At 43.0% G+C, this 23,511-nt stretch overlaps 1 protein-coding gene across 5 annotated transcripts in view; it reads left to right on the forward strand.

Moving 5' to 3' along the window:
- ABCC9 (ATP binding cassette subfamily C member 9) overlaps positions 1-23,511 on the forward strand; it is a 128,322-nt gene that overhangs the window by 99,359 nt on the left and 5,452 nt on the right. For all 5 annotated transcript variants that reach the window (XM_087968812.1, XM_087968813.1, XM_087968814.1 and 2 more), the window contains 8 exons: positions 1,334-1,426; positions 7,465-7,567; positions 13,697-13,798; positions 14,858-14,978; positions 16,750-16,880; positions 18,158-18,236; positions 19,390-19,498; positions 23,249-23,352. In XM_087968812.1, the coding sequence (XP_087824938.1) occupies positions 1,334-1,426; positions 7,465-7,567; positions 13,697-13,798; positions 14,858-14,978; positions 16,750-16,880; positions 18,158-18,236; positions 19,390-19,498; positions 23,249-23,352 (842 nt within the window). The remainder of the gene's footprint in view (positions 1-1,333; positions 1,427-7,464; positions 7,568-13,696; positions 13,799-14,857; positions 14,979-16,749; positions 16,881-18,157; positions 18,237-19,389; positions 19,499-23,248; positions 23,353-23,511) is intronic.

Raw genomic sequence — 23,511 nt, forward strand, 5'->3', positions numbered from 1 at the left:
CTCTCTCTCTCTCTCTTGAAAAAAAAAAAGATACAAATGTTTAACTAATGGATGACCTTAGAATTTTGATGTTTGTTATCGCCAGCAGGGAAAGTGTTTGTGGCAGGATTGGGCATTGTGCAATACTAAAGCTGCATGTTCAGAGCTCTAGGCTTAATCCTATGCAAGGCTAATTTTAAAATAACAATTAAAACCTCTGGCGGAAGCATTCAATCCTTGTTTGATTTGCAAGGAAGCAGATAAAAAAAAAAGGAGAATGAAAGACAAGGAAGAAAAAGAATCTAGTGGACAAGACATTAGGCTAAAAACGGGCAGACAGTGAGTTCTAGTCCTGCTTTAGGCATGAAAGTCGGCTGGATGTCTTTGGACCAATCACCAGGAGATTGTGAGTTCTAGTCCCGTCTTAGGCATGAAAGCCGGATGGCAACTTTGAACCGGTCATTTTCTTTCAGCCCAATTCAACTCACAGAGTTGTTCTTACGGGGAAAAAAAATAGGAGAAGAAAGAAAGTACTGTATTAGGTAGGTTTGCTGCCTTGAGTTATTTATTGAAAAAATAAATTAAAGGCAGGATATAAATAAATAAATAGCAGTATTTCTGTATTTGAGAAGCTGCCACACAAAAAAAAAAAAGAACAAAGAAAAAATTATTCTGCAAAGCAACAGAAGGCAAGGCAAGAAACAACGGATGGAAACTAATCAAGGAGAGAAGCAACCTAGAACTAAGGAAAAACTTCGTAACAGTGAGGACAATTAGCCAGTGGAACGGCTTGCCTTCAGAAGTTGTGGGTGCTCCCTCACTGGAGGTTTTTAAGAAGAGACTGGACAGTCACTTGTTTGAGATGGTATAGGTTCTCCTGCTTGAGCAGGAGGCTGGACTAGAAGACCTCCAAGGTCCCTTCCAGCTCTATTCTATTCTGTTCTGTTCTATTCTGTTCTGTTCTGTTCTGTTCTGTTCTGGTCCGTTCCCTTCCCTTCCCTTCCATTCCATTCCATTCCATTCTATTCTATTCTATTCTATTCTATTCTATTCTACCCTATTCTATTCTATAACAAAAATAAATGAGTATCAGAAAGAGGAAAAAAAAGGGAAACTCCTGAAACAAAATGGGTAGTTTCCTTCCCTGTTGATGTTTTAAGCTCCTTTTGATAGGTGGCTTCCAATGGATAATTTCCAAGGGAATCTGGGCATGCATAATAACAATAAAAGATCCTCACGTTTTTGTTTAGGGAGAGCAAGTGATACAATGGTTTAATAAGGGAAACCAGGCCCTTGTTTACTAGCTGCTGAAATATGGTTTCTTCTTGGCTCGTCTTCTTTCTCTTGGTAACAGGGATCTCCAGGAACTTGACGACAGCACTCAGTTGCCTCTCCTTTGCCACTTTTCTGAGACTACAGAAGGCCTCACGACCATCAGAGCATTCAGGTTTGCAAACCAGAAGCCATTTTGACAGTGTTAGAGCCATTTTCTCCTTCCGCTTTCCCTCAGCAAAAATACACCATTCTTATTTTCGACACATCCTTAGTTGCAGTGGTGGGATTCAAATTTTTTTGCTACCAGTTCTGTGGCCGTGGCTTGGTGGGCGTGGCTTGGTGGGCGTGGCAGGAGAAGGATACTGCAAAATCTCCGTTCCCTTTCCCCACCCCACTAACCTGCTTCCCAGCTCCGTTCTCCTGTTCAGGGCAACAAAAGAAGACCCAGCCGATCAGCTGGGACTCAGGAGGCAGAGAATAGATGGGAATGGGAACAGTTAGAGGTGATATTTGCTGGTTCTCCAAACTACTCAAACTTTCAGCTACCGGTTCTCCAGAACTGGTCAGAACCTGCTGAATACCATCCCTGCTTAGTTGTCCTTCTCTCATTTGGAGACCTTGAGTGAGATGGCCTTATCATCCTTAGCTCTAATAGTAGTGTTCTTGTAGAACAGGGATGAAAAACGATGGGTCCTTTATGATCTATGGCTCAGGAATTCTGGAAATCGAAGTCCACAGGTCATAAAGAGGCCATTGTTCCCCATACCTGATATAGAATTTCTTCCTTTATTCCAAAAATCACATCAAGGTAGACTCGAAAAGGTGTGTCAAATCTGTTTTGAAGGCAAATATACGTGTCCCAGGATAATGTTTCAGGATCCAATCTGGGTTGGTCACCGAACTTCTCTCTCATCACATTCTGGTGAGAGAGAAGTTCTATGAGGATGGATCTAGCACGAGTCGGAAAGCTCCAAAGTCTAAACCCTTGGTTCCGATAACCGACCCAGATTGGATCCAATCTGTTTTGCCACTTGTTCTTCTGGAGGGATTGTTATGGCACTGATTGGGAGCAGAGGCAGTTAAGCCAGATGGGGATCCAGCAATGGAGGCATCAAATCTCTTGCCAATGTAGTTGACTACCGTACCAGTTCAATGTAAGTTGAAGAGCACTTCAGCTAAGCAGTGGGAAAAGACCATTAATCAGATCGGTTGTAGAAGGAATGACCTTCATTTGCTCCTGCACCATTGAGGACAACAACCACAACAAAAATCTGTGGTCAGGCTAAAGAGGAGAAAGAACAAAAGCTAGAACAGAAGTGAACTAGAATGTCTAGTTTAATGAAAAGAAGGACTAGGGGTGACATGAAAGCAGTATTCCAATATCTAAGGGCCTGCCGTGAAGAAGAGGGAGTCAAGCTACTCTCCAAAGCACCTGAAAGCAGGACAAGAAGGAATGGGTGGAAACCAATCAAGGAGAGAAGCAACCTAGAATGAAGGAGACATTTCCTGACAGAACAATCATTCAGTGAAACATCTTGTCTCCAGAAGATGTGGGTGCTCCATCACTGGAGGTTTAGGAAGAGTTTGGACAGCCGTTTGACAAGGTTGATATGGGGTTTCCTGCCTGAGCAAGGGTTTGGATTAGAAGACCTCCAAGGTTCCTTCCAACTCTGTTAATCTGTTAGTTTCCTTCCTCTTTCCTCATCTTTGCAGCAGTTAAGCCAGTGTTCTTTCTCGTTAGGGTTTTATTCGAAAGCTAAGGTTTACTGGAGGAAAACTGGTAATTGTTTCCTGAGTTCATTAAGTACGCAACCAGAAGGCATGCATTCCCACCACAAGGCAACCTCTGAACAGCTGAGTTAAGCTCTCTTCGAAGGGGTTGTAGGTGACCTTTGTAGCTGTCATTTGCACAGGATGAAAAGTGTAGTAATAATAAGCAGAAGAGCCCCATGGAGATGAAATGATGCAGATTGTGTGTGTCAGAGTTTCCATAGAGGGAGAGGGAGGGTAGAAAGGAAGGGGGAAACGTGCAACTGCCGGAGAGGCCAGAGACAGACTGTAGTTATTATCATGTTATTGGAATAATGCATTCTGGTCTTTCATGGTGTGTAGGAAGGGGTATTTATGCCACAATGTTTTGCATGTGCTGTTCTTTGCACATCGGTTTTATCTGGTGACAAACAAGTTGAGTTTGCACAACATCTCAGACAATGCAAAAATGGAAGTAGATTTCCTGGCTTCTGTATTTTGTGGGAATCTGGTTTTTGGCCTGTATATATAGGTTGGATCAGGCCATCACAACAAAGTATAATAGAGTATGCCTGTTTGGGCATTTCAAGATTATATTAACCTGGATTCAGAGTTAAGCCTAATGCGTGAACTCCAGCCACATCAGAGATGGTATTCAGCAAGTTCTGACCAGTTCTGGAGAACCAGTAGCAGAAATTTTGAGTAGTTCGGAGAACCAGCAAATCCCACCTCTGACTGGCCCCACTCCCATCTATGTTCTGCCTCCCGAGTCCCAGCTGATTGGCTGGGTCTTCTTTTGTTGCTCTGCATAGGAGAACGGAGCTGGAAAGCAGGTTAGTGGGGTGGGGAGGGAATGGGGATTTTGCAGTAACCTTCCCCCAGGAGTGGGGTGGAAATGGAGATTTTGCAGTATCCTCCCCCTGCCACACCCACCAAGTCACACCACACCCATCAAGCCATGCCCACAGAACTGATAGTAAAAATTTTTGAAACCCACCACTGAGCCACATCATAATATAAACCTCTTAATCTGATGGGCAAAGTCTATCAGCCAATTAGAGGCACCAGGCTGCCCAAAATTGGTGTCTTCCAAATCTATCCAAACGATCTTGAATGAAGTCTGGTGGATTTGCAAAATTGAACGAAAATTCATCCATATGGAGAACAGGAAAAGATGGTGGTTTCTGAACATTTATACAATTATAGATGAAAATAATCTCCCTACTCGGCTGGGCTTCTATCTCCTTTCCCAGCCTGGGTCATCCAGATGTGGTAGACCAACTCCAGAAATACCTGAGAATTTAAATCTAAGACATTTAAAGGATACCAATTTGGGAAGGGATGAACTGGGAAAGCACCATTACACTGAAGCATCTAATTGATCTCAACGATCTCAAAAGGTTGAATTAATACTCAAATGGGAAACCATGAAGAATTTCCAAGTCTGTAAGAGAGAAAACGAACTTGAAAAAACATCCTGGGAGAAAAACACTCCATGCTGTTGATAAGAACACCACATGGACATGCTCATGAAATCATCCTTGGCTTGAAGTCAACCTTGGCTTGAAGGAGACTTTAGAATTAAGCAGAATGTGAATAATCAGTTTCAACTAGACAGTGGTTATCTTCATGCAACACCCTTAGCCAAATCAGTTATACCTTGTGGTTGATTCACACAACATGCTAAAGTTTTACTGATAGAAGAGAATATTTGCAGCTCAGGGTTGAACAATGGGTTCTCAGTGCTCTCTAAGCTTTTCTTGCAGACATTTCATTACCAAACTAAGGTAACATCACTAGTGATGTTACCCTAGTTTGGTAAGGAAACATCTGCAAGAAAACAACCAAACTCAGACAGCACAAAGGTCCCCACTGTTGGCTATTTTTTAAAAAAAACCTTGATTTGTAATTTCTTGTTTAGTGTATCTTACAAACTAAGTCTATTAGTTGCTTGATGATTCAAAGTATTATGCAAATCCAGGAAATGAGCTGATTCGGTAACCAGGTTAAATATGTTGTGCAAATCCACGTGATATGCTAGGCAGAAGGAGAACAATTCCCAGTGTGTGTCTGTAGATGAGGAATTGTGCCAAACGGGGCTCTTTCTTTACTGTCTCAACTCCTGTTAGGGTGCAAGCAATGACAATGATGGACTGAACCAAGAATTAGCAATACTATCAAATTATTTTTTTAATTTAAAAATGATCAAAATTGTATGAGATGAATAAGGTTCGGGTTTTCCTCTGTGAAACGTTAGAAGAATAATGTATTAGAAAATCACATGGGAAAATCCTGATATCTTGAAAGAGTTCACATGAAGATGCAACATTTTCCCCAAACACACTGCAACCCTTCAGGATGTCATGCAAGCATGTCATGAGATGCTTGATGAAGTTGTGAGATTTGGGACATTTCTTCTTTAATAAGGACTTGCCTAGGTCAGTGCATGAGATCATTGATGGGATGATCCCATCAATTGTAAACTTTTATGATCCTGTATTGGAATGTTGTACTGTATTTGTTGAATATGTTCTGGTAATCCCAACCATGTGGAACATCAACAAATAAAGGTTCCATGTGACTGTGCCTGAGAAGAAAGCCAGAAGGAAGTGACCTCAAATTAGCATCCTCCTAGACAAAAACCAGGCAGAGTGATAGAGGAGAATCAAATAACTCATAATTCTCTGTCTATATTGCCCCCTTGTGGTCCATAGGTCATAAGGTGCTGAAGAGTCAATACCTTCAACACTATTATTAATACACTATAAGGTTCAGGTAAACAATTAGATATAAAATAATATCTTTCTAGAGCAAGGCTGAGAGTAATGCAGTCTTTCCGATATTGCTGGATTACAATATGTTTAATCAACTTTGACCACTGATCATGCTGGTTAATGTTGACAGGAGTGGAGTCCAGTTATATCTGGAGAGCAAAGAGTTCAAACCCTGCTGTGGGATTGGATCTCTTTCACTAATTCTGGGCAAATTTATCTGAGAAATTCTAAGTCTATTTCTAAGGAGCAAGTCCCACTGAATCTCTTTCCAAAACACCTGAAGGCAGAACAAGAAGTAATGGATAGAAACTTATCAAGAAGAGAACCAACCTAGAACCAAGAAGAAATTTCCTGACAGTTAGAAAAATTAATTAGTGGGACAGCTTGCCTCCAGAAGTTGTGGCTCCTCTAACACTGGAATATTTTAAGAAGAGATTGGACAACTATTTGTCTGAAATGGTGTAGGGTCTTCTGCCTTAGCAGGGTGTTGAACTAGAAGACTTCCGAGGTCCCTTCCAACTCTGTTATTCTGTTATCATTGATCTGATTGGAAATCCATTCTTTATTTATTGATTAGCTCTTGGGCCATATCAAAGTGCACAGTTCCAGAAACATTATTACTAAAATTTGACAAACACAATATAGAATAGAATAGAATAGAATAGAATAGAATAGAATAGAATAGAATAACAGTTGGAAAAGACCTTGGAGGTCTTCTAGTCCAGCCCCCTGCCTAGGCAGGAAACCCTGCACCACTTCATACAAATGATTATCCAATCTCTTCTTAAAAACTTCCAGTATTGGAGCATTCACAACTTCTGGAGGCAAGTTGTTCCACTGATTAATTGTTCTAACTGTCAGGAAATTTCTTCTTATATCAAGGTTGGTTCTCTCCTTGATTAGTTTCCCCCCGTTGCTTCTTGTCCTGCCTTCAGGTGCTTTGGAGAATAGCTTGACTCCCTCTTCTTTGCGGCAGCCCCTGAGATATTATTATATATAATTATTCTTTTCTTTAGACTAGACATACCCAGTTTCTGCATCCGTTCTTCATATGTTTTAGCTTCCAGTCCCCCTAATCATCTTTGTTGCTCTTCTCTGCACTCTTTCTAGCGTCTCAACCTCTTTTTTACATTGTCAGAATGGAATAGGAATAAAATACGATTTAAAATGAAACTGGAATAAAATAGTGTCTAAAATGAAATTGGAATAGAATTAAATAATTTAAGATGTAGATAAAATATGATAACATTATATTTCGGTGTCACCCCTGCAATCTACCCCAATCAGTCCCACATAGGCAGATCTCAACTGAACCATTTTGCTTAAGTACTGTGCTGTGTTAAATGTTATTTTCAGATTCTGGTGGCAACATAAGGTAAAAACGGTGGAAATCGAATTATGGAGGATGAGAAGAAGCAGTAGAAGATAACCAATGGGGAGATATAAGCAAAAAAAAAAAAAAAAAAAAAGCCCCAAAGCCAAAACATTGCACAGCATCACTGCTTTGCTTCCTAAAAAGTCTTGGCAAGTTCTTAGACGCACGTTTGCTCCAATTTAGTTTTTCAGTAGCTCCTGCAACTGCTCCATTCCCCTTCCTGGCATTCTGCCATCCTTTCTGCCTGTTGTAGAGCGGTGGCCTCCGACGATTAAGTCACGTATAACGCCAGGATGGTTTTCCCCTTTGCAGGCACGAGCCCAGATTTAAACAACGAATGCTGGAACTGACGGACACCAACAACATCGCATATTTGTTCCTCTCTGCTGCCAACAGATGGCTGGAGGTTAGGACGGTGCGTATAACTTCATCACTGTCACTCTTTGGAAATCTTTAAATCCAGCCGTTGCTTCATTGGATACAGCAGGCCAGGCAAATATTTCTCATTGAGCTACATCCAGGGCTTGGCTGCTGGGGATTCGCAAGGGTTCGGGAGAGCCCCTAGCTTAAAATTCTTTTCTCTCTTCTTTTTTTTTTTGCAATATTTTTTTTTATTTGTTTACATTTTAAAAACATCTCTTTCCATGTGGTTCAACCTGCAATGCGGTTCCAGGTTTTTAACACTTCAATACAAACGTGTTCTTAGTATATATATTTTATCTTTCACATTCAATTCTATATCATACTATTACTTCCATTTTCCCATAAACTTTACACTTGTTAGCTAAGATTCTCTGCAGTTCGGAGAACACCCAAATCCCACTCCTGGCTGGCCCCGCCCACCCCTCCCCTTCCCTCCCAGGAGTTCTCATGCGGCCTGTTTTGGATACAGGTAAGTGCAAGGCGCACGGGGAGGCTTGGGGGGAGCGAAAAATGGGCCTCCTGGAAGTTCAGGAAGGCCAGAAACAGGCCCGTTTACGACTTCCAGGGAGCCTTTGGAGCCCGGGGAGGCCATTTTTACCCTCCCAAAGGCTTGAGGAAAGCCTCTGGAGCCAGGGGAGGAAAACACTCCCCCCCCCCCGCCGTGGTGCAGGAGGCTGACTAGGCCACTCCCACCAACGCCACAGCCACCCAGCAAGCAGGCAGAGAACCCGTTGCTAAGACCTGGCGAAACAAAACAAAACCCAGAAACACCTAAAATAGATTAATGTAGTTTATGCTAAGGGTTTCCTACCCACTTTTCTTTGAGGAGAAAATAAAGTTTGCTACTTTTATAGGACTGAGATGCAGACGAGATGCTGTGTATAGATCACTTAATCCTTTTTTCCTGGGCTGCCAAGTCAGAGATTATATCATTTCTCTTAAGCTGCCCTGTGCACTTGAGTTACAACAATTTGTTCAGTGACCATTCGAAGTTACAATAGCTCTGAAATATGTAACCATTTTTCACACTTATGACCAATGCAACATCCCCATGGTCATGGGATCAAAATTCGGAGGCTTTCAAAAAAGATGTTTCATCTGTATTTCTTTGTGAAAACTCAAATAAAATTTACAAAAAAAAAAAAATTCGGATGCTTGGCCACTGACTCATATTTATGACTGTTGCAGTGTCCCGGGGTCATGTGATCACCTTTTGTGACCTTCTGACAAGCAAAGTCAATGGGGGAAGCCAAATTCACTTAATGACGGTGTTAATAACTTAATAGCTGCAGTGATTTGCTTAACAAACGTGGCAAGAATGTCATAAAATGAGGCAAAGTTCACTTAAGACATGTCTCAGCAACAAAAATTTGGGGCTCGGTTGTGATTGAAGGTCAAGGATTACCTGTATTTCTTTGTCCCTGGGCCTTCTTATAGGATCACCAGGTTTAAGCATCAGTTACACTTGTGGAATGTAAGGTATATAGCTAATTTTGCAGAAATGAGAAAAATCTGGAAATGTACTCCTTATGCACTTATGGACTTTACTCATGCGATTGTGTTTGGTTCTGAATTAAGCTCTTACGTTCCATTGTATATTTCCCAAATAAAATTATAATTGGAGCTATTTCATTTGCTTGGCTTCACAACAGTAGGTTGTTTTGAGATTGAAATATGACTTTACAGTAAAATGATTGCATGTTGCTTATATTAGAGGGTACTCCATCACTGGAGGTTTTTCAGAAGAAGATTGGACAATCCTTTGTCCGACGTGGTGTAGGGCAGGGGTCCCCAACCACCGGGCCACGGACCGGTACCGGTCCGTGGAACATTTCCTACCGGGCCGCCGGTTTTCTGGGCGCCGCCATCTTGTTTGACGAGAAAGTGCTTCCGGGTGAGCTTTTCCGGTTGGAAAGCGGCGTTTTGGTCCTGAAGGAATCCTTGCACCTTAGTTTCATCGAAGGGGGGCTTCGAACGAAACTTAGGCGCGAAGATTCTTTCAGCACCCAAGGCAAGGCGAGCAGAGCGACCGTCCCGAAGCCGTCCCGAAGCGAAGCCCATCAACAAAGGTACAAAGGAGGAGTTGAAGGTGGCGGGGAGAAGCGGGGGACGGCTGGCTGGCCGGTTGCTCGGCTCGCCTTGCCTTGTCATGCGTGCTGATGCCGGTACCGGGACGTGGATCATTTTGTGATGCCGGTACCGGGCCGCGGCACAAAAAAGGTTGGGGGCCACTGGTGTAGGGTATCCTGCTTGTACAGGGGTTGGACTAGAACAATGGTCGCCAACCAGTGGGCCGGGGACCACTGGGGGTCTGCGAGAAAATTTTGGTGGTCCATAGAGAAATGTCACCCATAAAGCAATTAATCCAGTCTGCACAGGACCACAAGGCTGCGCTGCCCACATGGCCCGCAGGAACACAAGGCTTGCATTGCTTGCATTGCGAACAACACAAGGTAGTGAGGGGAGGGGGGAAGGGCGGAGGGGGGGAACTTGCCCCACGCGCCTGGCCTGGCCACCGGGCTGCTTCTTTCCGCTTCTTTCTTCTTCTGCTTTTGGCTGGATGCAAGGAAAGGAGCAGAAGTCTTTCTTTCTCTCCCCAAACTCTGCCAGAAATGAGTCTTTGGGACCCTGCAAGGCCTCCTGCTCCAAGAGGCTGCACCAGCGCGACAAGACTCACAACGACTCATTTATGGCAGAGTTTGAGGAAGAGAAAGAGACTTCTGCTGCTTCTGCTGCTTTCCTTGCATGAAGCCAAAAGTCTCTCTCTCTCTCTCTCTCTCTCTCTCTCTCTCTCTCTCTCTCTCTCTCTCTCTCTCTCTCTCACCCTGAGAACGGAGATGGAGATGGAATCCTGCAATCCCAAATAAAGATGATCAATCGGTAGGAAAACGGGGTGGGGAATTTTCCTGCAGACTTTTTGGGGGATTTTCCCAGGGTCTCTGATGCTTTCTGTAGAGACCCTAGGAAAACGTCAGCAAGCCACCGACAGTCAAAATTCATATTAGTAGTCTGCGGGATTTAAAATTATGAGTTTGGTGGTGCCTGAGGTCCAAAAGGTTGGCAACCCCTGGACTAGAAGACCCCTGAGGTCTCTTCCAACTCTGTTATTCTGGCAAGTTCTCCCTATCTTCTTCTGCTGGAAACCCTAGAATGAATTTGCTTCAATGAATAGACATTATTTGCAGTGGAATCCCTCTGACAAGTGATGACCCAAGATTCTTCTTTCAAAAACTGGTTCACAGGACTTACTTCCTGTTTCAAATTAATGTTTAGAAATACCTCCCATATTTGTTTATAATATCTGAAGGAATACTTCCACACATTTTTGTGTGTGTGTGTGTGACCCAGTTCGTATACGCTAGACATATTATTATTTGGAATAATCTCTGTGAACAAAACTAGCGCGCTAGGATTGTATATGTTGAATCTCTACTTTCCAGTGGAGATTTGCCTGCCCACTTTGTCTGAAAACTGTATTTCTGTATTTGTGTAGATCATGATTGAGGCTCCACATCTATTACTGTGGTCATGGTAGCTCCCAAACCAAAATCTTCCTGGGGTTGGTACCCATAAGGCCAGTTCAACACGGAGTGTTTTGGATAATGGAAACACTGGAAAGATCTTCAGACAACTGTTTCTCAGCGTTATGAAGGGCTATAATGCCTTTCTCCAACCAAGGTCTTTCCAGATGTTTTTGATTACAACTCCCATTGGAGGATTATGGACCGGAAAAGGTTGCCATGTAAAATCTCTCCAATCTGAAGTATTGGAGGGTCATAGATCAAGTGCATGTTTTACAGGGAGGAAGTCCTGTATGATCCAAAAGTTATGTTTAAACTGACAGAGAAAAAGAGGCAACTGGCTGATCATTGACCGCAGATGGAAGTTGTGGTTGTAGACTGATACTGAGTGAAGCAATCAGGGGTCACTAGTCAAGTTCCATCTTCTCTAGAATCTCCCATCCTATTCTCCTTGACTGGAGGACCTCAAATGGCAAACCAGTTCACCACCGCAGGTTGCCCTGGTTCAAGCCAGAAGACTTCCCTTTTAGAAACTGCCTTCTTCTGCCTGTCAGAACAAAGACTGATAGAACATCATTCATCATCAGCTCATGATGGAACTTCTTCTCTGAGGTCTCCCTCTTATCACTTGTTTTCTGAATGGTTCCAAGAGATCCTTTCGCAACCACCCGCTTAATTAAAGGCATAGTAGCTACATTTGCTCAATTTGTAAAACTGGGTAGGGTTAATTTTGATTGGTTTGGATGGCTTTTTTTATGGTGTCATGCCTGTTGTACGAACCCAGATCCTTTGATTAATTTAAAAGCCAAGATAGCATATGAACTCAGAAATGGGCTAGTGAGAAGAATACAATAGCATAACAGAATAACAAAGGTAGAAGGGACCTTGGAGGTCTTCTAATCCAACCTCCTGCTCAAGAGGAAACCTTATACCCGTGATGGCGAAACTATGGCACGCATGCCACAGGTGACATGCAGAGCCATTTGTGCCAGCATGCGAGCTGCAGGCAAACGTACCTCACTGCGTATGTGCGCACCTCACCGCTGATTTTCGGTGGGTTTGAGACCTTTTTCAGCCTCCCAAAGGCTCGAGGAAGGCTTCTGCAGGCTTCTGCAGGCTTTGCAGGCCGAAAACTAGTCCCATTTCGTCACTTCCTGTTTTCCCAAAAATACCGGAAGTGATGAAACGGGGTTAGTTTTCAGCCTGCAAAGCCTGCAGAAGCCTTCCTCGAGCCTTTGGGAGGCCAAAAAAGGCCTCAAACCCACCGAAAATCAGCTATGAGGCGCAGTACAGGTAAGGAGGCGCCAGGGGTGGGGGTGGGATTAGTGCGCGCATGCGTAGGGAGTGTGGGGGGGCCGCATTGCCTTCTGGGTGCTGGCACGCGAACGTGAGCGTGCAAGCGCGCACACAATTTTTGGCACAGGAGTCAAAAAGATTAGCCACTACTGCCCTATACCATTTCAGGCAAATATCCCATTTAAGACACAAGACAGTTACTATCTCCTTATCGGACAGTCCCTTGTCCCTAAGAAGGAATCGATGGAAGCTCATAAGAAGAAGATTCAACCTGGAAATAAGCAGAAATTTCCTGACGGTGAGAACAATTAATCAGTGGAACAGCTTGCCTCCTGGAGTTGTGGGTGCTCCATCACTGGAGGTTTTCAAGAAAAGATTGGACAATCATTTGTCTAGGATGGAAGAAGGTTTCTTGCCTTGGGCAAGGATTGGACTAGAAGACCTTCCAGTCCCTTCCAGTCCTATGAGTTTGGATGTCACAAACTTGGATTCCTCCTGGTCCAGGAGTGGACAGATCGAAATTATTCTGAATAACAGTCTCCTGCTTGAGACCTTCAGGAGGATGGTGCCAACCAAAGTAGGCCGTGCAAGAATAGATGGGAAGCTAGGTCAAAATACTGTAAGGCCCTCTCACACCTTGCGTGAAATGTTGCAAAGAATTGTCCCAAAGGTGCTTTTTTCCCCCTTTTACTTCTCATCCAAGAAGCTTTTTCAGTTCAGTTCCTGATGAGAAGTGAAACGTGGATAAGAAGCAATGGATAGAAACTTATCAAGAAGAGAAGCAACTTGGAATTAAGGAGAAACTTCGTAACAGTAATGACAATTAAGCAATGGGACAGCTTGCCTTCAGGAGTTGTGGGTGCTTCATCACTGGAGGTTTTTAAGAAGAGACTGGAGAGTCACTTGTCTGAAATGGTATAGGGTCTCCTGCTTGAGCAAGGGGTTGGACTAGAAGACCTCCAAGGTCCCTTTCAGCTCTATTCTGATTGATTGATTTAAAAAAGCAGGAAAATCCATCTTTTCCGAAAGGACCTTTGGAGCAACCATGACCTGGATGATTGAGAACCTCCATATAATTCCAGCATAACAAAGAAGGGGTGATTGGTGACAGCAAACCAACTATGGATCCTCTTAAGGGAAAGAAAGCACCCTTGGTAATGCTTTCTCCTTTTGGTAGCATCTGCATTCAGAAGAAGGCCAATGCAAAGAAAAAAATATCCATAGGGTTGATGGGGCTTTTAATGTTTGCTCAGCTTAGCTTTGCTGCGTAAAATGGTTCCCTTTCTGTCTCTCCTTTCTTTTAGGATTACGTGGGCGCCTTCATTGTCCTCACTGCAGCTGTGGCCTCCATCTCAGACCGCTCCTCTTCTGGCCTCGTAGGTCTGGGTCTCCTCTATGCACTGACGGTAGGTAGAGATGGAAAAAGGAATTTCCCTGGTATTTTATGCCAGGAAAGTCCATTATGTAGCCAGCATCAAAACAGGTAAGAATCCTGCAAGATTCAGGATCGTTTCGTTTTGACACAGCAGAGTTATTTTCTTTGCAACCAATTCCTCGGGGTCACAGACCCCACCCGAAGCCTTCTGGATATGCAGCTGCTTCTCAAGGTTCCCAATACTGGGGGTGGGAGGTGGAAAATCTTGCAGTCCTGGATTTCAGCCAGGGCTGAAAGAGTTCAGGACAACTTGGAGCAGCTTCAGCTTTATGTGAGCCAATTAAAAGCATGATGATAATAATAATAAAGTCACTGAAATTCCCAGGCCCTCCATGCTCCCAAGGAAAGGAAGGGAAACGTGCATGCAAGGACTAGAGTAGCCTGAATAATGATTGGTCATCGAGGTTTAACTTTCCCAAATTCACAGCTTAACTGTCCATTTCTTTTCCTTTCCTTTTCCCTCTCCCTTTCCTTTCTTTCTTTCCTCCCTTCTTTCTTTTCTTCCCTCCCCTCCCCTTCTCTTTCTTTTCTCCACTCCCTCCCTTCTCCCCCTTCTTTTCCCTTCCTTCCTGTCCATTCTTGCCCCCTTCTCTTTTCTTCTGTTTTTCTTTATTTTCTCCCTTCTTCTTTTTTCCCTTCTCTTCCCTTTTCCTTTCTTTCCTCCCTTCTTCCCTTCCCTTCCTTCCTCTTTCCTTCTCTTCTCTTTTTCTTTCTTTACTTCTTCTCTTCCCTTCCTTCCTTCCTTTCTCTTCCCTTCTTTTCCCTTTTTCTTTCTTTATTCCCTTCTCTTTCTTTTCTCCTTTCTCTTTCCCTTCCCTTCCTAGGATGCACTGTAGATGGTCAAACAACTTTCTAAAACCTCGGAGATTGTTTTCCCTACATGTACAATGAGCACCGTACACTTTCTCCAAGGGAATAATACCATGACAAATAAAAGCTTTATTCTCGTGGTTCCAACCACGTCAAGATTCCGACCCTTCCCAGATGCCCCTCTTTTCATTTTCACCCCCTCTTTCCTTTTTCCTTATAGATCACCAACTACCTGAACTGGGTGGTGCGAAATTTGGCCGACCTGGAAGTGCAAATGGGGGCCGTGAAGAAAGTGAACAGCTTTCTCAACATGGAGTCTGAGAATTATGAAGGCACCATAGGTGCGGCATTACCGATGTTGTTTTAATGGGCAACACTCAGTAGAGTCGACTGACCAATTGTATGAAATCCATCTCAATAGCTGAAATTGAAGGGCACCCCAAGATCAGAGGTCCCTTTGAGGCTCTCCCTGTACGGGTAGAGCCTTTAGTGAAATGTATCACTGATATTTAGAGGTAGCAAGTCAACTTGATGACTTGGTGACATGTGGACAGTCTTCCAATATTTAACAGATAACAGATAATCAGAGTTGGAAGTGAACTTGTAGGTCATCTAGTCCAACCCTCTGCCCAAACAGGAGACCGTACAACATTTCTGACAGATGGCAGTCCAATCTCTTCTTGAAAGCCTCCAGTGATGAAGCTCCCACAACTTCCGAGGGCAAACTGTTCCATTGGTTGATTGTTCTCACTGTCAGAAAGTTTCTCCTTATTTCCAGGTTAAATCTTCCCAAAAATCTTTCTGTTACGAAGTCAGTCTTGTTTTCTTTTTACTTCTTTTCTAATTGTGAGCTGCTGAAAGTCAATGTGTAGCCAGGCAGCCCCAAAGAGCAATTACAATCAAATCCCTCCCTTTTTTGGCTGGAGAACAACCAGTTCATTTGACTTCATTTGCCAGCTATTGAATAAAAGGGAAGCATGATTTGGTCTCCTTGGTCAGTCATGAAGAGGACTGACGTTAGACTTGAGTCATACTACGAGTTTGAAAAGCAGTCTGATTTGTTTACTTTGCATTATCACTGTTGGAAGTAACCTGCCTTGAGATTTGACCTCAAAGGGAGCCAACTCGTTGAAAGTAAATAAATCTTGCTTTGCTACTGCTCTTTGTGACAAATTGCCATCTTCCAAAATAAATTGGGAATGTTGTCATTCCAGATGCTGCTCTGTTTGGTCCACGTTCCTCATAACTGATGTAAACCAGGGGGTGGGAAATCACTTTATCTGGAGATGCAGCCTGGCTGAATCAAAAGGTTCTTCTTAACTGACATTCCCTTCGTATCACATTGTCTACTTTTCTGATGAATTTCCTAATTATGGTGGCTTATTTATTTATATCCCACCTGTGTTAGGTTTACAACCAACTCAAGCTGCTGAACATATCCAACACACCTTCCTCCTATTTTTCCCACAACAGCAATCCTGGCTTGGGCTGAGAGAGAATGACTGGCTCAAAATCACCTAGCCAGCTATCTTGGCTAAAGCGGGATTAGAACTCACTTCTGGTGGTTGGCCCAAAGTCATCCAGTTGGCTTTTGTGGTTAAAGTGGAACCTGAACTCACAATCTCCTGACTTTCTAGCTGGTGCCTTAACCACTAGACCAAATTTGCTTTCCCATCAGAGCATAAGAAAATTTTCTCTTATCTGAAATCGTATAGGGTTTCCTGCCTGAGCAGGGGGTTGGACTAGAAGACCTTCAAGGTCCCATCCATCTCTGTTATTCTAGTCCAGGGGTCCCCAAACTTGGCAGCTTTAAGACTTGTGGACTTCAACCCCTTTAATTCTCCAGACAGCATAGCCACAAGTCTTAAAGTTGCCAAGTTTGAAGACCTCTGTTCTATTCTATCCTAATTGTATTTATTTATTCAAACTTATATGTCGTCCATTTCAACTAAAGGTGTCTCAAGGTGGCTTGCAATCAGTGAAACACCCATCTGAAGCCTTTTAAAACCTTAAAACAATAAATAGTAACATTAAATTTAGTTTTAAAAAGACAAAGGTGGGAAGGAAAGGATCGTACAAATCAGGACGCTTCTGCATTGATCTTTCCCTCAGATATTTCTCAAGTACCCAAAGACTGGCCTCAAGAAGGGGAAATCAAGATCGAAAACCTATGTGTCCGCTACGAGAATAACCTGAAGCCGGTTCTCAAGCACGTGAAAGCATATATTAAACCAGGCCAAAAGGTTCTGCCTTCTTACAATAATTTTATACTTTTTCAAGGGCTTTCTGGCAAAAGAAAAGAAAAGAAAATGAAGGATCCATGGTAGAAGATGATTTGGTATCAAAAAGAATAGAATAGAATAGAATAGAATAGAATAGAATAGAATAGAATAGAATAGAATAGAATAGAATAGAATAGAATAGAATAGAATAGAATAGAATTCTTTATTGGCCAAGTGTGATTGGACACACAAGGAATTTGTCTTGGTGCAAATGCTCTCAGTGTACATAAAAGAAAAGATACATTCAACAAGAGTCAAGAATCATAAGGTACAACACTTAATGATAGTCACAGGGTACAATAAGCAATCGAATCATACTAGGAAACAGTCAATATAGATTGTAAGGATACAAGCAACAAAATCACAGTCATACAATCACAAGTGGGAGGAGATGGGTGATAAGGAGTGATGAGAAGATTAATAGTGATAGTAGTGCAGACTTTGTAAATAGTAGGACAGTTTTGAGGGAATTATTTGTTTAGCAGAGTGATGGCGTTCGGGGAAAAACTCTCCTTGTGTCTAGTTGTTCTGGTGTGCAGTGCTCTATAGCATCGTTTTGAGGGAAGGAGTTGAAACAGTTTATGTTTGGGATGTGAAGGGTCTTTAGATATTTTCACAGCCCTCTTTTTGACGCGTGCAGTATACAGGTCCTCGATGGAAGGCAGATTGGTAGTAATTGTTTTTTCTGCAGTCCTAATTACTCTCTGAAGTCTGTGTCTGTCTTGTTGGGTTGCAGAAGAAGCTAAAATACCTTGCTCACAGAAAGTTTAGCAACAGGTGGACTCTAGTTATTTATCCATATCTAGAATTTGTGAGTCAAAAGAGAAATATCCAATTATAGCTGGTCTTCAACATACAACCCGTTCACTTAGCAACTGCTTGAAGTTACGACACTGAAAAAAGTGACTTATGGATTTGCTTAATGACCACACGATTTGCTTAACAACTGCAACAACCATGGCAAAAAAGAGGTTGTAAAATTGGGCATGATTCATTTAACCTTGTTGTGGACCCAATTGTGGTTGTAAGTTGAGGACTATCTATCTCTATTTTCATGTTACATTTTGCAGAGAGGGAGAAATAAAAATGTTAGATAAGGGAACTCTTAATATTTCTTTTAAGTTACGTCCTATTGTGAAGAAGAGGTCTTCTTTTTAATTATCATTAAGCAATAACTATTGGCAATTACCCCCACTAAATGCCACATATAAAAAGCAACAATAAATCTTCTCTTTAAGGTTGGGATTTGTGGTCGCACTGGCAGTGGGAAATCATCCCTTTCATTGGCTTTCTTCAGGATGGTAGACATATTTGATGGTAAGTACTCTGAATCAGTTGCAGTTCGGGATGTGTGTAACATTTGAATTTGCTGTCATTTCAAAATACCCCATTTGGAGTTCCTAGTGACCACTTAGTCACCACTAAGGGCTACCATTAGTCCTTAATTTCTTGCACTTTTTGACTCGGCTGAGTTATACTAGAAAAGTCAAAAAGAGAGGGAGAGACAGAGAGGAAAAGTCAAAAAATTACCCACATCTTGTCATGGTCTGAACAATAAAAGCTATTTTTGCCATCTCTTGATAATCCACAAATCACATATCATAGTCACATATATTCTTTCCTTCCTTCCTTCCTTCCTTCCTTCCTTCCTTCCTTCCTTCCTTCCTTCTCCTTCCTTTCTTCCCTTCTGTCGACTTCATTCCCTCCTGTCTCCTTCCTTCCATCTCATTCCTTCTCTATTGTCTCCTTCCTTCTTCTTCCTTCCTTCCCTTCTCTCTCCTTCTTTCCTTCCTTCTTCCTTCCTTCTCCTTCCTTCATTCCCTTCTGTCTCCTTCCTTCCTTCTTCCTTCCTTCCATCTCATTCGTTCCATCATTCCTTCTCTACTGTCTCCTTCCTTCCTTCTCCTTCCTTCCTTCCCTTCTGTCTCCTTCCTTCCTTCCTTCTTCCTTCCTTCTCCTTCCTTCCTTCCCTTCTGTCTCCTTCCTTCCATCTCATTCCTTCTCTATTGTCTCTTTCCTTCCTTCTCCTTCCTTCCTTCCCTTCTGTCTCTTTCCTTCCATCTCATTCCTTCTCTATTGTCTCCTTCCTTCCTTCTTCTTCCTTCCTTCCCTTCTGTCTCCTTCCTTCCTTCCTTCCTTCCTTCGTTTCTTCCTTCACTGATTGTCAATGAGTGGGATTCAAATGGACATAATGATCTTCTCCACAGTACCATAACCTGCAGCTGTAGGGCACAGACTAAGCCATGGCCTTTTTGGGAAAATTATTTCCAAAGGATTAAAATATCATGCCATTATTTAATTGCACATTTCAGAATTTGTAGTCTTCTGGGGCTCTTTTTATTTCTGATGGTCCCCTTGAACTTTCACGTGATTTCTTCCAGGATCACACCCGTGTTTCTGGATGTTGCTGTGTGTTTTGCTTGTTTTGTAGCTCCATCTCTTTTGTTTTGCTCCAAATGATTTCAAACAGGAAGGATTATCATTGACGGCATTGACATTGCAAAGCTGCCTCTCGATCTGCTGCGTTCCAGGCTCTCTATAATCCTCCAGGATCCTATCTTATTCAGCGGGTCGATTCGGTAAGTTCTTGTAGCTCAGAAAATTAGCTGTTTTTGTGGAATTTGGTAGAGCAGAGTTTCCCCCGGGTCTGGTCCTGCAATGAATTCACCAGATCCTTTTCTATGTGTGTGCTTTTGAATGCTGTCACTTACAGCTCCAATTGCTAAAAATGGAAAACTTACCAGAAAATTCTGGCATGGACAAACCCTGGTGCGAGCTTGCTCAATTTTGTGTAACGGTGCCTAGAAATGTACCACTCACATGACTCCTCACTGACATTGTCATGATACTAATCCAGTGTTTTCTGTAAATGCAACAGACTCTTCTCATTAGGGTGTACAATAGGTGGGTTTTTTTGGAGGTTTTTGGTTTTTTTTTTGAGACAGTCATTGGCACTAGGAGCACAAAAGTGGACATTTTAGTGCAAAGCTACCTTCAGTCTTGACTGCAGTGTGATTAATTTTTGGTGCCAGAGGTTGCCCTGGACATATTGAGATCTTAGTGGATAAGATGAATGATAATACTGGTTACAAAATATGAGATTGGAAGGGACATTGGAAGTTTTCTACTCCAACCCCCTGCTCAAGCGTGATGTGATGTAGAAGTTGAGTTTGGGGATTTTGGGGGATAGAGCAATTGATCAGAGGAATGGCTTACCTTCAAAAGTTGTGGATCCTTCACCACCAAAATGAAGATTAAAAAGAAAAAATAATCCAGGAATTTTATGGAAAACGTTATAGTTAAGAAAATATGTCAGAAGATATAATAAAACAATACTTAGAAAAGGCTGCATTACCTCAAATACCAGAAACAGTGAGAGCGATGCTAAATGAAAGAATAATGACGATGGAATTAACAGAAGTAGTTAAAAGACAAAAAAACTCCAACAATAAAATACCTGGACCAGATGGGCTGCCAGCAGAACTTTATAAACATCTACAAGATACTTCAGATCTGTCAATGCCTGAGGTCTATAATGAAGTTTTGTTAAAGACTAGCCTCCCCAAAACCTGGTCAGAAGCAAATATTACCTTAATACCAAAAGAAGACTCAGATTTACAGCAGATAAAAAAATATAGACCAATATGATTATTAAATGTAAATGACAAAATATATGCCTCAAAAGTTGTGGATGCTCCATTACCGGAGATTTTTTTAAGAAGAGTCTGGACAGCTGCTTGTCTGGAATGGTACAGGGTCCCCTGTTTGATCAGGGGGTTGGACTAGAAAACCTCCAAGGTCCCTTCCAACTCTCTTATTCTGATTTCCTTTTATTTTAGAAAATAGAAGCTTAAGATATGGTTTACGGCTTTACGCTACTTTTTAAACTCAAAATGGTAGGTGAGCCACTAATTGTCAGCAAGAACACCCAGGGTTGGCTACAGAGATGATATCTGGGAAATTCACACAGTCCTGGGGTGATCGTGTGGCCCAATCCTGGTTTGTTTCATGGTTCAGGATTCACACTCTGACACTGAAGAAACTTCTCCAGTTGTATTGACAGTTCCTGTGTGTTGTGGTTAGCCGGCAGCAGGTGTAGACGGCTGAGGAGAGCGAGGACTCAGATGAAATGCCAGGACCATTAGGGAGTGGACTGATGCCTTCAGAGATTGTGGGGGCTGGCAGCAGAGATGAGGAAGTTGTGCCAAGTGCGCGTGTGCACAGGATTGCTCGCAGGAAAGAGTAGCTGCAACAGCATGGGCGACTCAGGAGTAAGGCTGCAAAGTAATGGCCCCTCCAAGAAGATAAAAGGCAGATGTGAAGTGAACGTTCTTTGCAGGAAGCAAAGATGTTTTGAAACTCAGCCTCGTGGACATTACAGTTGATATTTGAAAACTCTTGTGTTGTAAAATATTTCTTATCTGTTGTTTTTTGGCAGCCTTGCCTTAGCTTCTTGTCGGAGCTAATTAGTTGGAAGCAGCCTTTTATCTGTGAAGAAACAGGATTTATAGATGCAACATTAAAAGGTTGTGCTGCTGCCTTTGTCTTGTGTTTGTTCTCTTGCAACCAGGTTTGGGTCAGAACACTGTTTTTGATCAGCGCCAGGTGACTTCTGGCTTGGTGTCTCCTGAGGCTGACATTCCACTGGTTCATCTACAGCGGGTTCTTTGGAGTCTGAATCCTAGACCATGAGAGTTCTTTGGTGTTAGTCTTTGGAGTCAGGGAAGGGGTTAGAGAAGTTCCTACAAAGCAGCAGATTCAAGTCATTTTGGGACTATATTCTGCAGCCAGGATGGGACAATAATAGGTTTTAGGTGTCCGTATCATCTCTCCTATCCCTTCACTTTCTCCCTTTAGGTAGAAGGTATCAAATGAATTTAGAGCAGTGATGGTGAACCTTTTTCTTGTGGTGTGCCGCAAGCATGCATGCGTGTGCTGGCACCCTCAATGCAATGCGCCCCCGCTCCCCTGAGCATCCACATGCAACACCCGTACCCTGCCCCCTTACTGCACTGCGCATGTGCATGCCTCCCAGCTGATTTTCGGCCCGTTTGAGGCCATTTTCACCCTCCCAGATGCTCAAGGAAGCCTCTGCAGCCTCGGGAGGCCGAAAAACGGGCTTTCTGGAAATACTGGAAGTGTCCATTTTCAGCCTCCAGAGGGCCTCTGAAGCCTGGGGGAGGCTGTTTTTACCCTCCCAGAGGCTTGTGGGAGGGCTCGGGAGCCTCAGGAGGCTGAAAACGGGCCCGTTTTGGCACTTCTGGTATTTCCGGAAAGCCCGTTTTTCGGCCTCCCGAGGCTGCAAAGGCTTCCCTCGAGCCTCTGGGGGGGCAAAAACGGCCTCAAATGGGCTGAAAGTCAGCAGGGAGGCGCACACATGCACAGTGCAGGTAAGTTTGACTGGGGCTTGCGTGCCCGCACCAATGGCTCTGCATGCCACCTGTGGCACATGTGCCATAGATTCGCCATCACGGCTCTAGAGAATCCAGCTTCAAATACAGGTAGTCCTTCAACTGAGCTCAAAATTTACGTCGCCAAGTGAAACGTTTGTCAGATGAGTTTTGTCCCCCCTTTACAACCTTTCTTGCCACAGTTGTTAAGTCAACCATTGTAGTCGTTAACTTAGCAACATGGTTGATAAGTGAATCTGGCTTTTCCGTTGACTTTGCCGGTCAGAAGATCGCAAAAGGGGATCCCATGACCCCGGAACAGGGCAGCCGTCATAACTGTGAGTCGGTTGCCAAGTGTCTGGATTTTGATCCTGTGACCATGGAGAGGCTGCAATGGTCGCAATTATGGAAAAACGGGGGTGTCACTTTTTTCAGTGTCGTAACCCTGAACAGTCACTAAATGAACTGTTGTGAGTCGAGGACTACTTGTACATGTAATTGATTTGTCTATTTCAATAGCCAAGACACACAGATGGGCTAGAGGAAAACAGATATTAAACTCAGTGGCTCATGAATTGACTGAATCAGTGGCTTTATCTAGAAAATTGAGATGTTAATTTGATTTCTAGTTCACAAGTCAAACCTACTGAGGTACGTGGTTTTGTTTTAGCGATAGCAATAGCAATAGCACTTAGACTTATATACCAGTTTACAGTCATTTTACAGCCCTCTCTAAGCGGTTTACAGAGTCAGCCTATTGCCCCCAACAATCTGGGTCCTCATTTTACCCACCTCAGAAGGATGGAAAGCTGAGTCAACCTTGAGTCTGGTGAGATTCGAACTGGCAAATTGCAGGCAGCTGGCAGTCAGCAGAAGTAGCCTGCAGTACTGCACTCTAACCACTGAGGTCACTGAGGTTTTGTTTTGTTTTTTCCATAGTTTTAATCTGGATCCCGAGTGCAAATGTACAGATGATACCCTTTGGGAAGCCTTGGAGATTGCTCAGTTGAAGAACATGGTCAAAGTCCTGCCTGGTGGACTAGGTGTGTATATCAAAACAACTTTCTATGCTAATTAGATCTGTTCAATCTGTTCGACTGACAAGCACACAGCAACCCTTGGGTTGTTCAACTGAGTTGTAGCAAACTTGATTTATTACCAAGTGACACCCATGGAAAGGAGTTGCAGTCACTCTTGCTTCT

This window comes from Notechis scutatus, chromosome 6 (genome assembly GCF_049901735.1).
Source record: "Notechis scutatus isolate UNSWTSFEM ecotype Mainland chromosome 6, rNotScu1.2, whole genome shotgun sequence".
Taxonomy (NCBI): Eukaryota; Metazoa; Chordata; class Lepidosauria; order Squamata; family Elapidae; genus Notechis; species Notechis scutatus.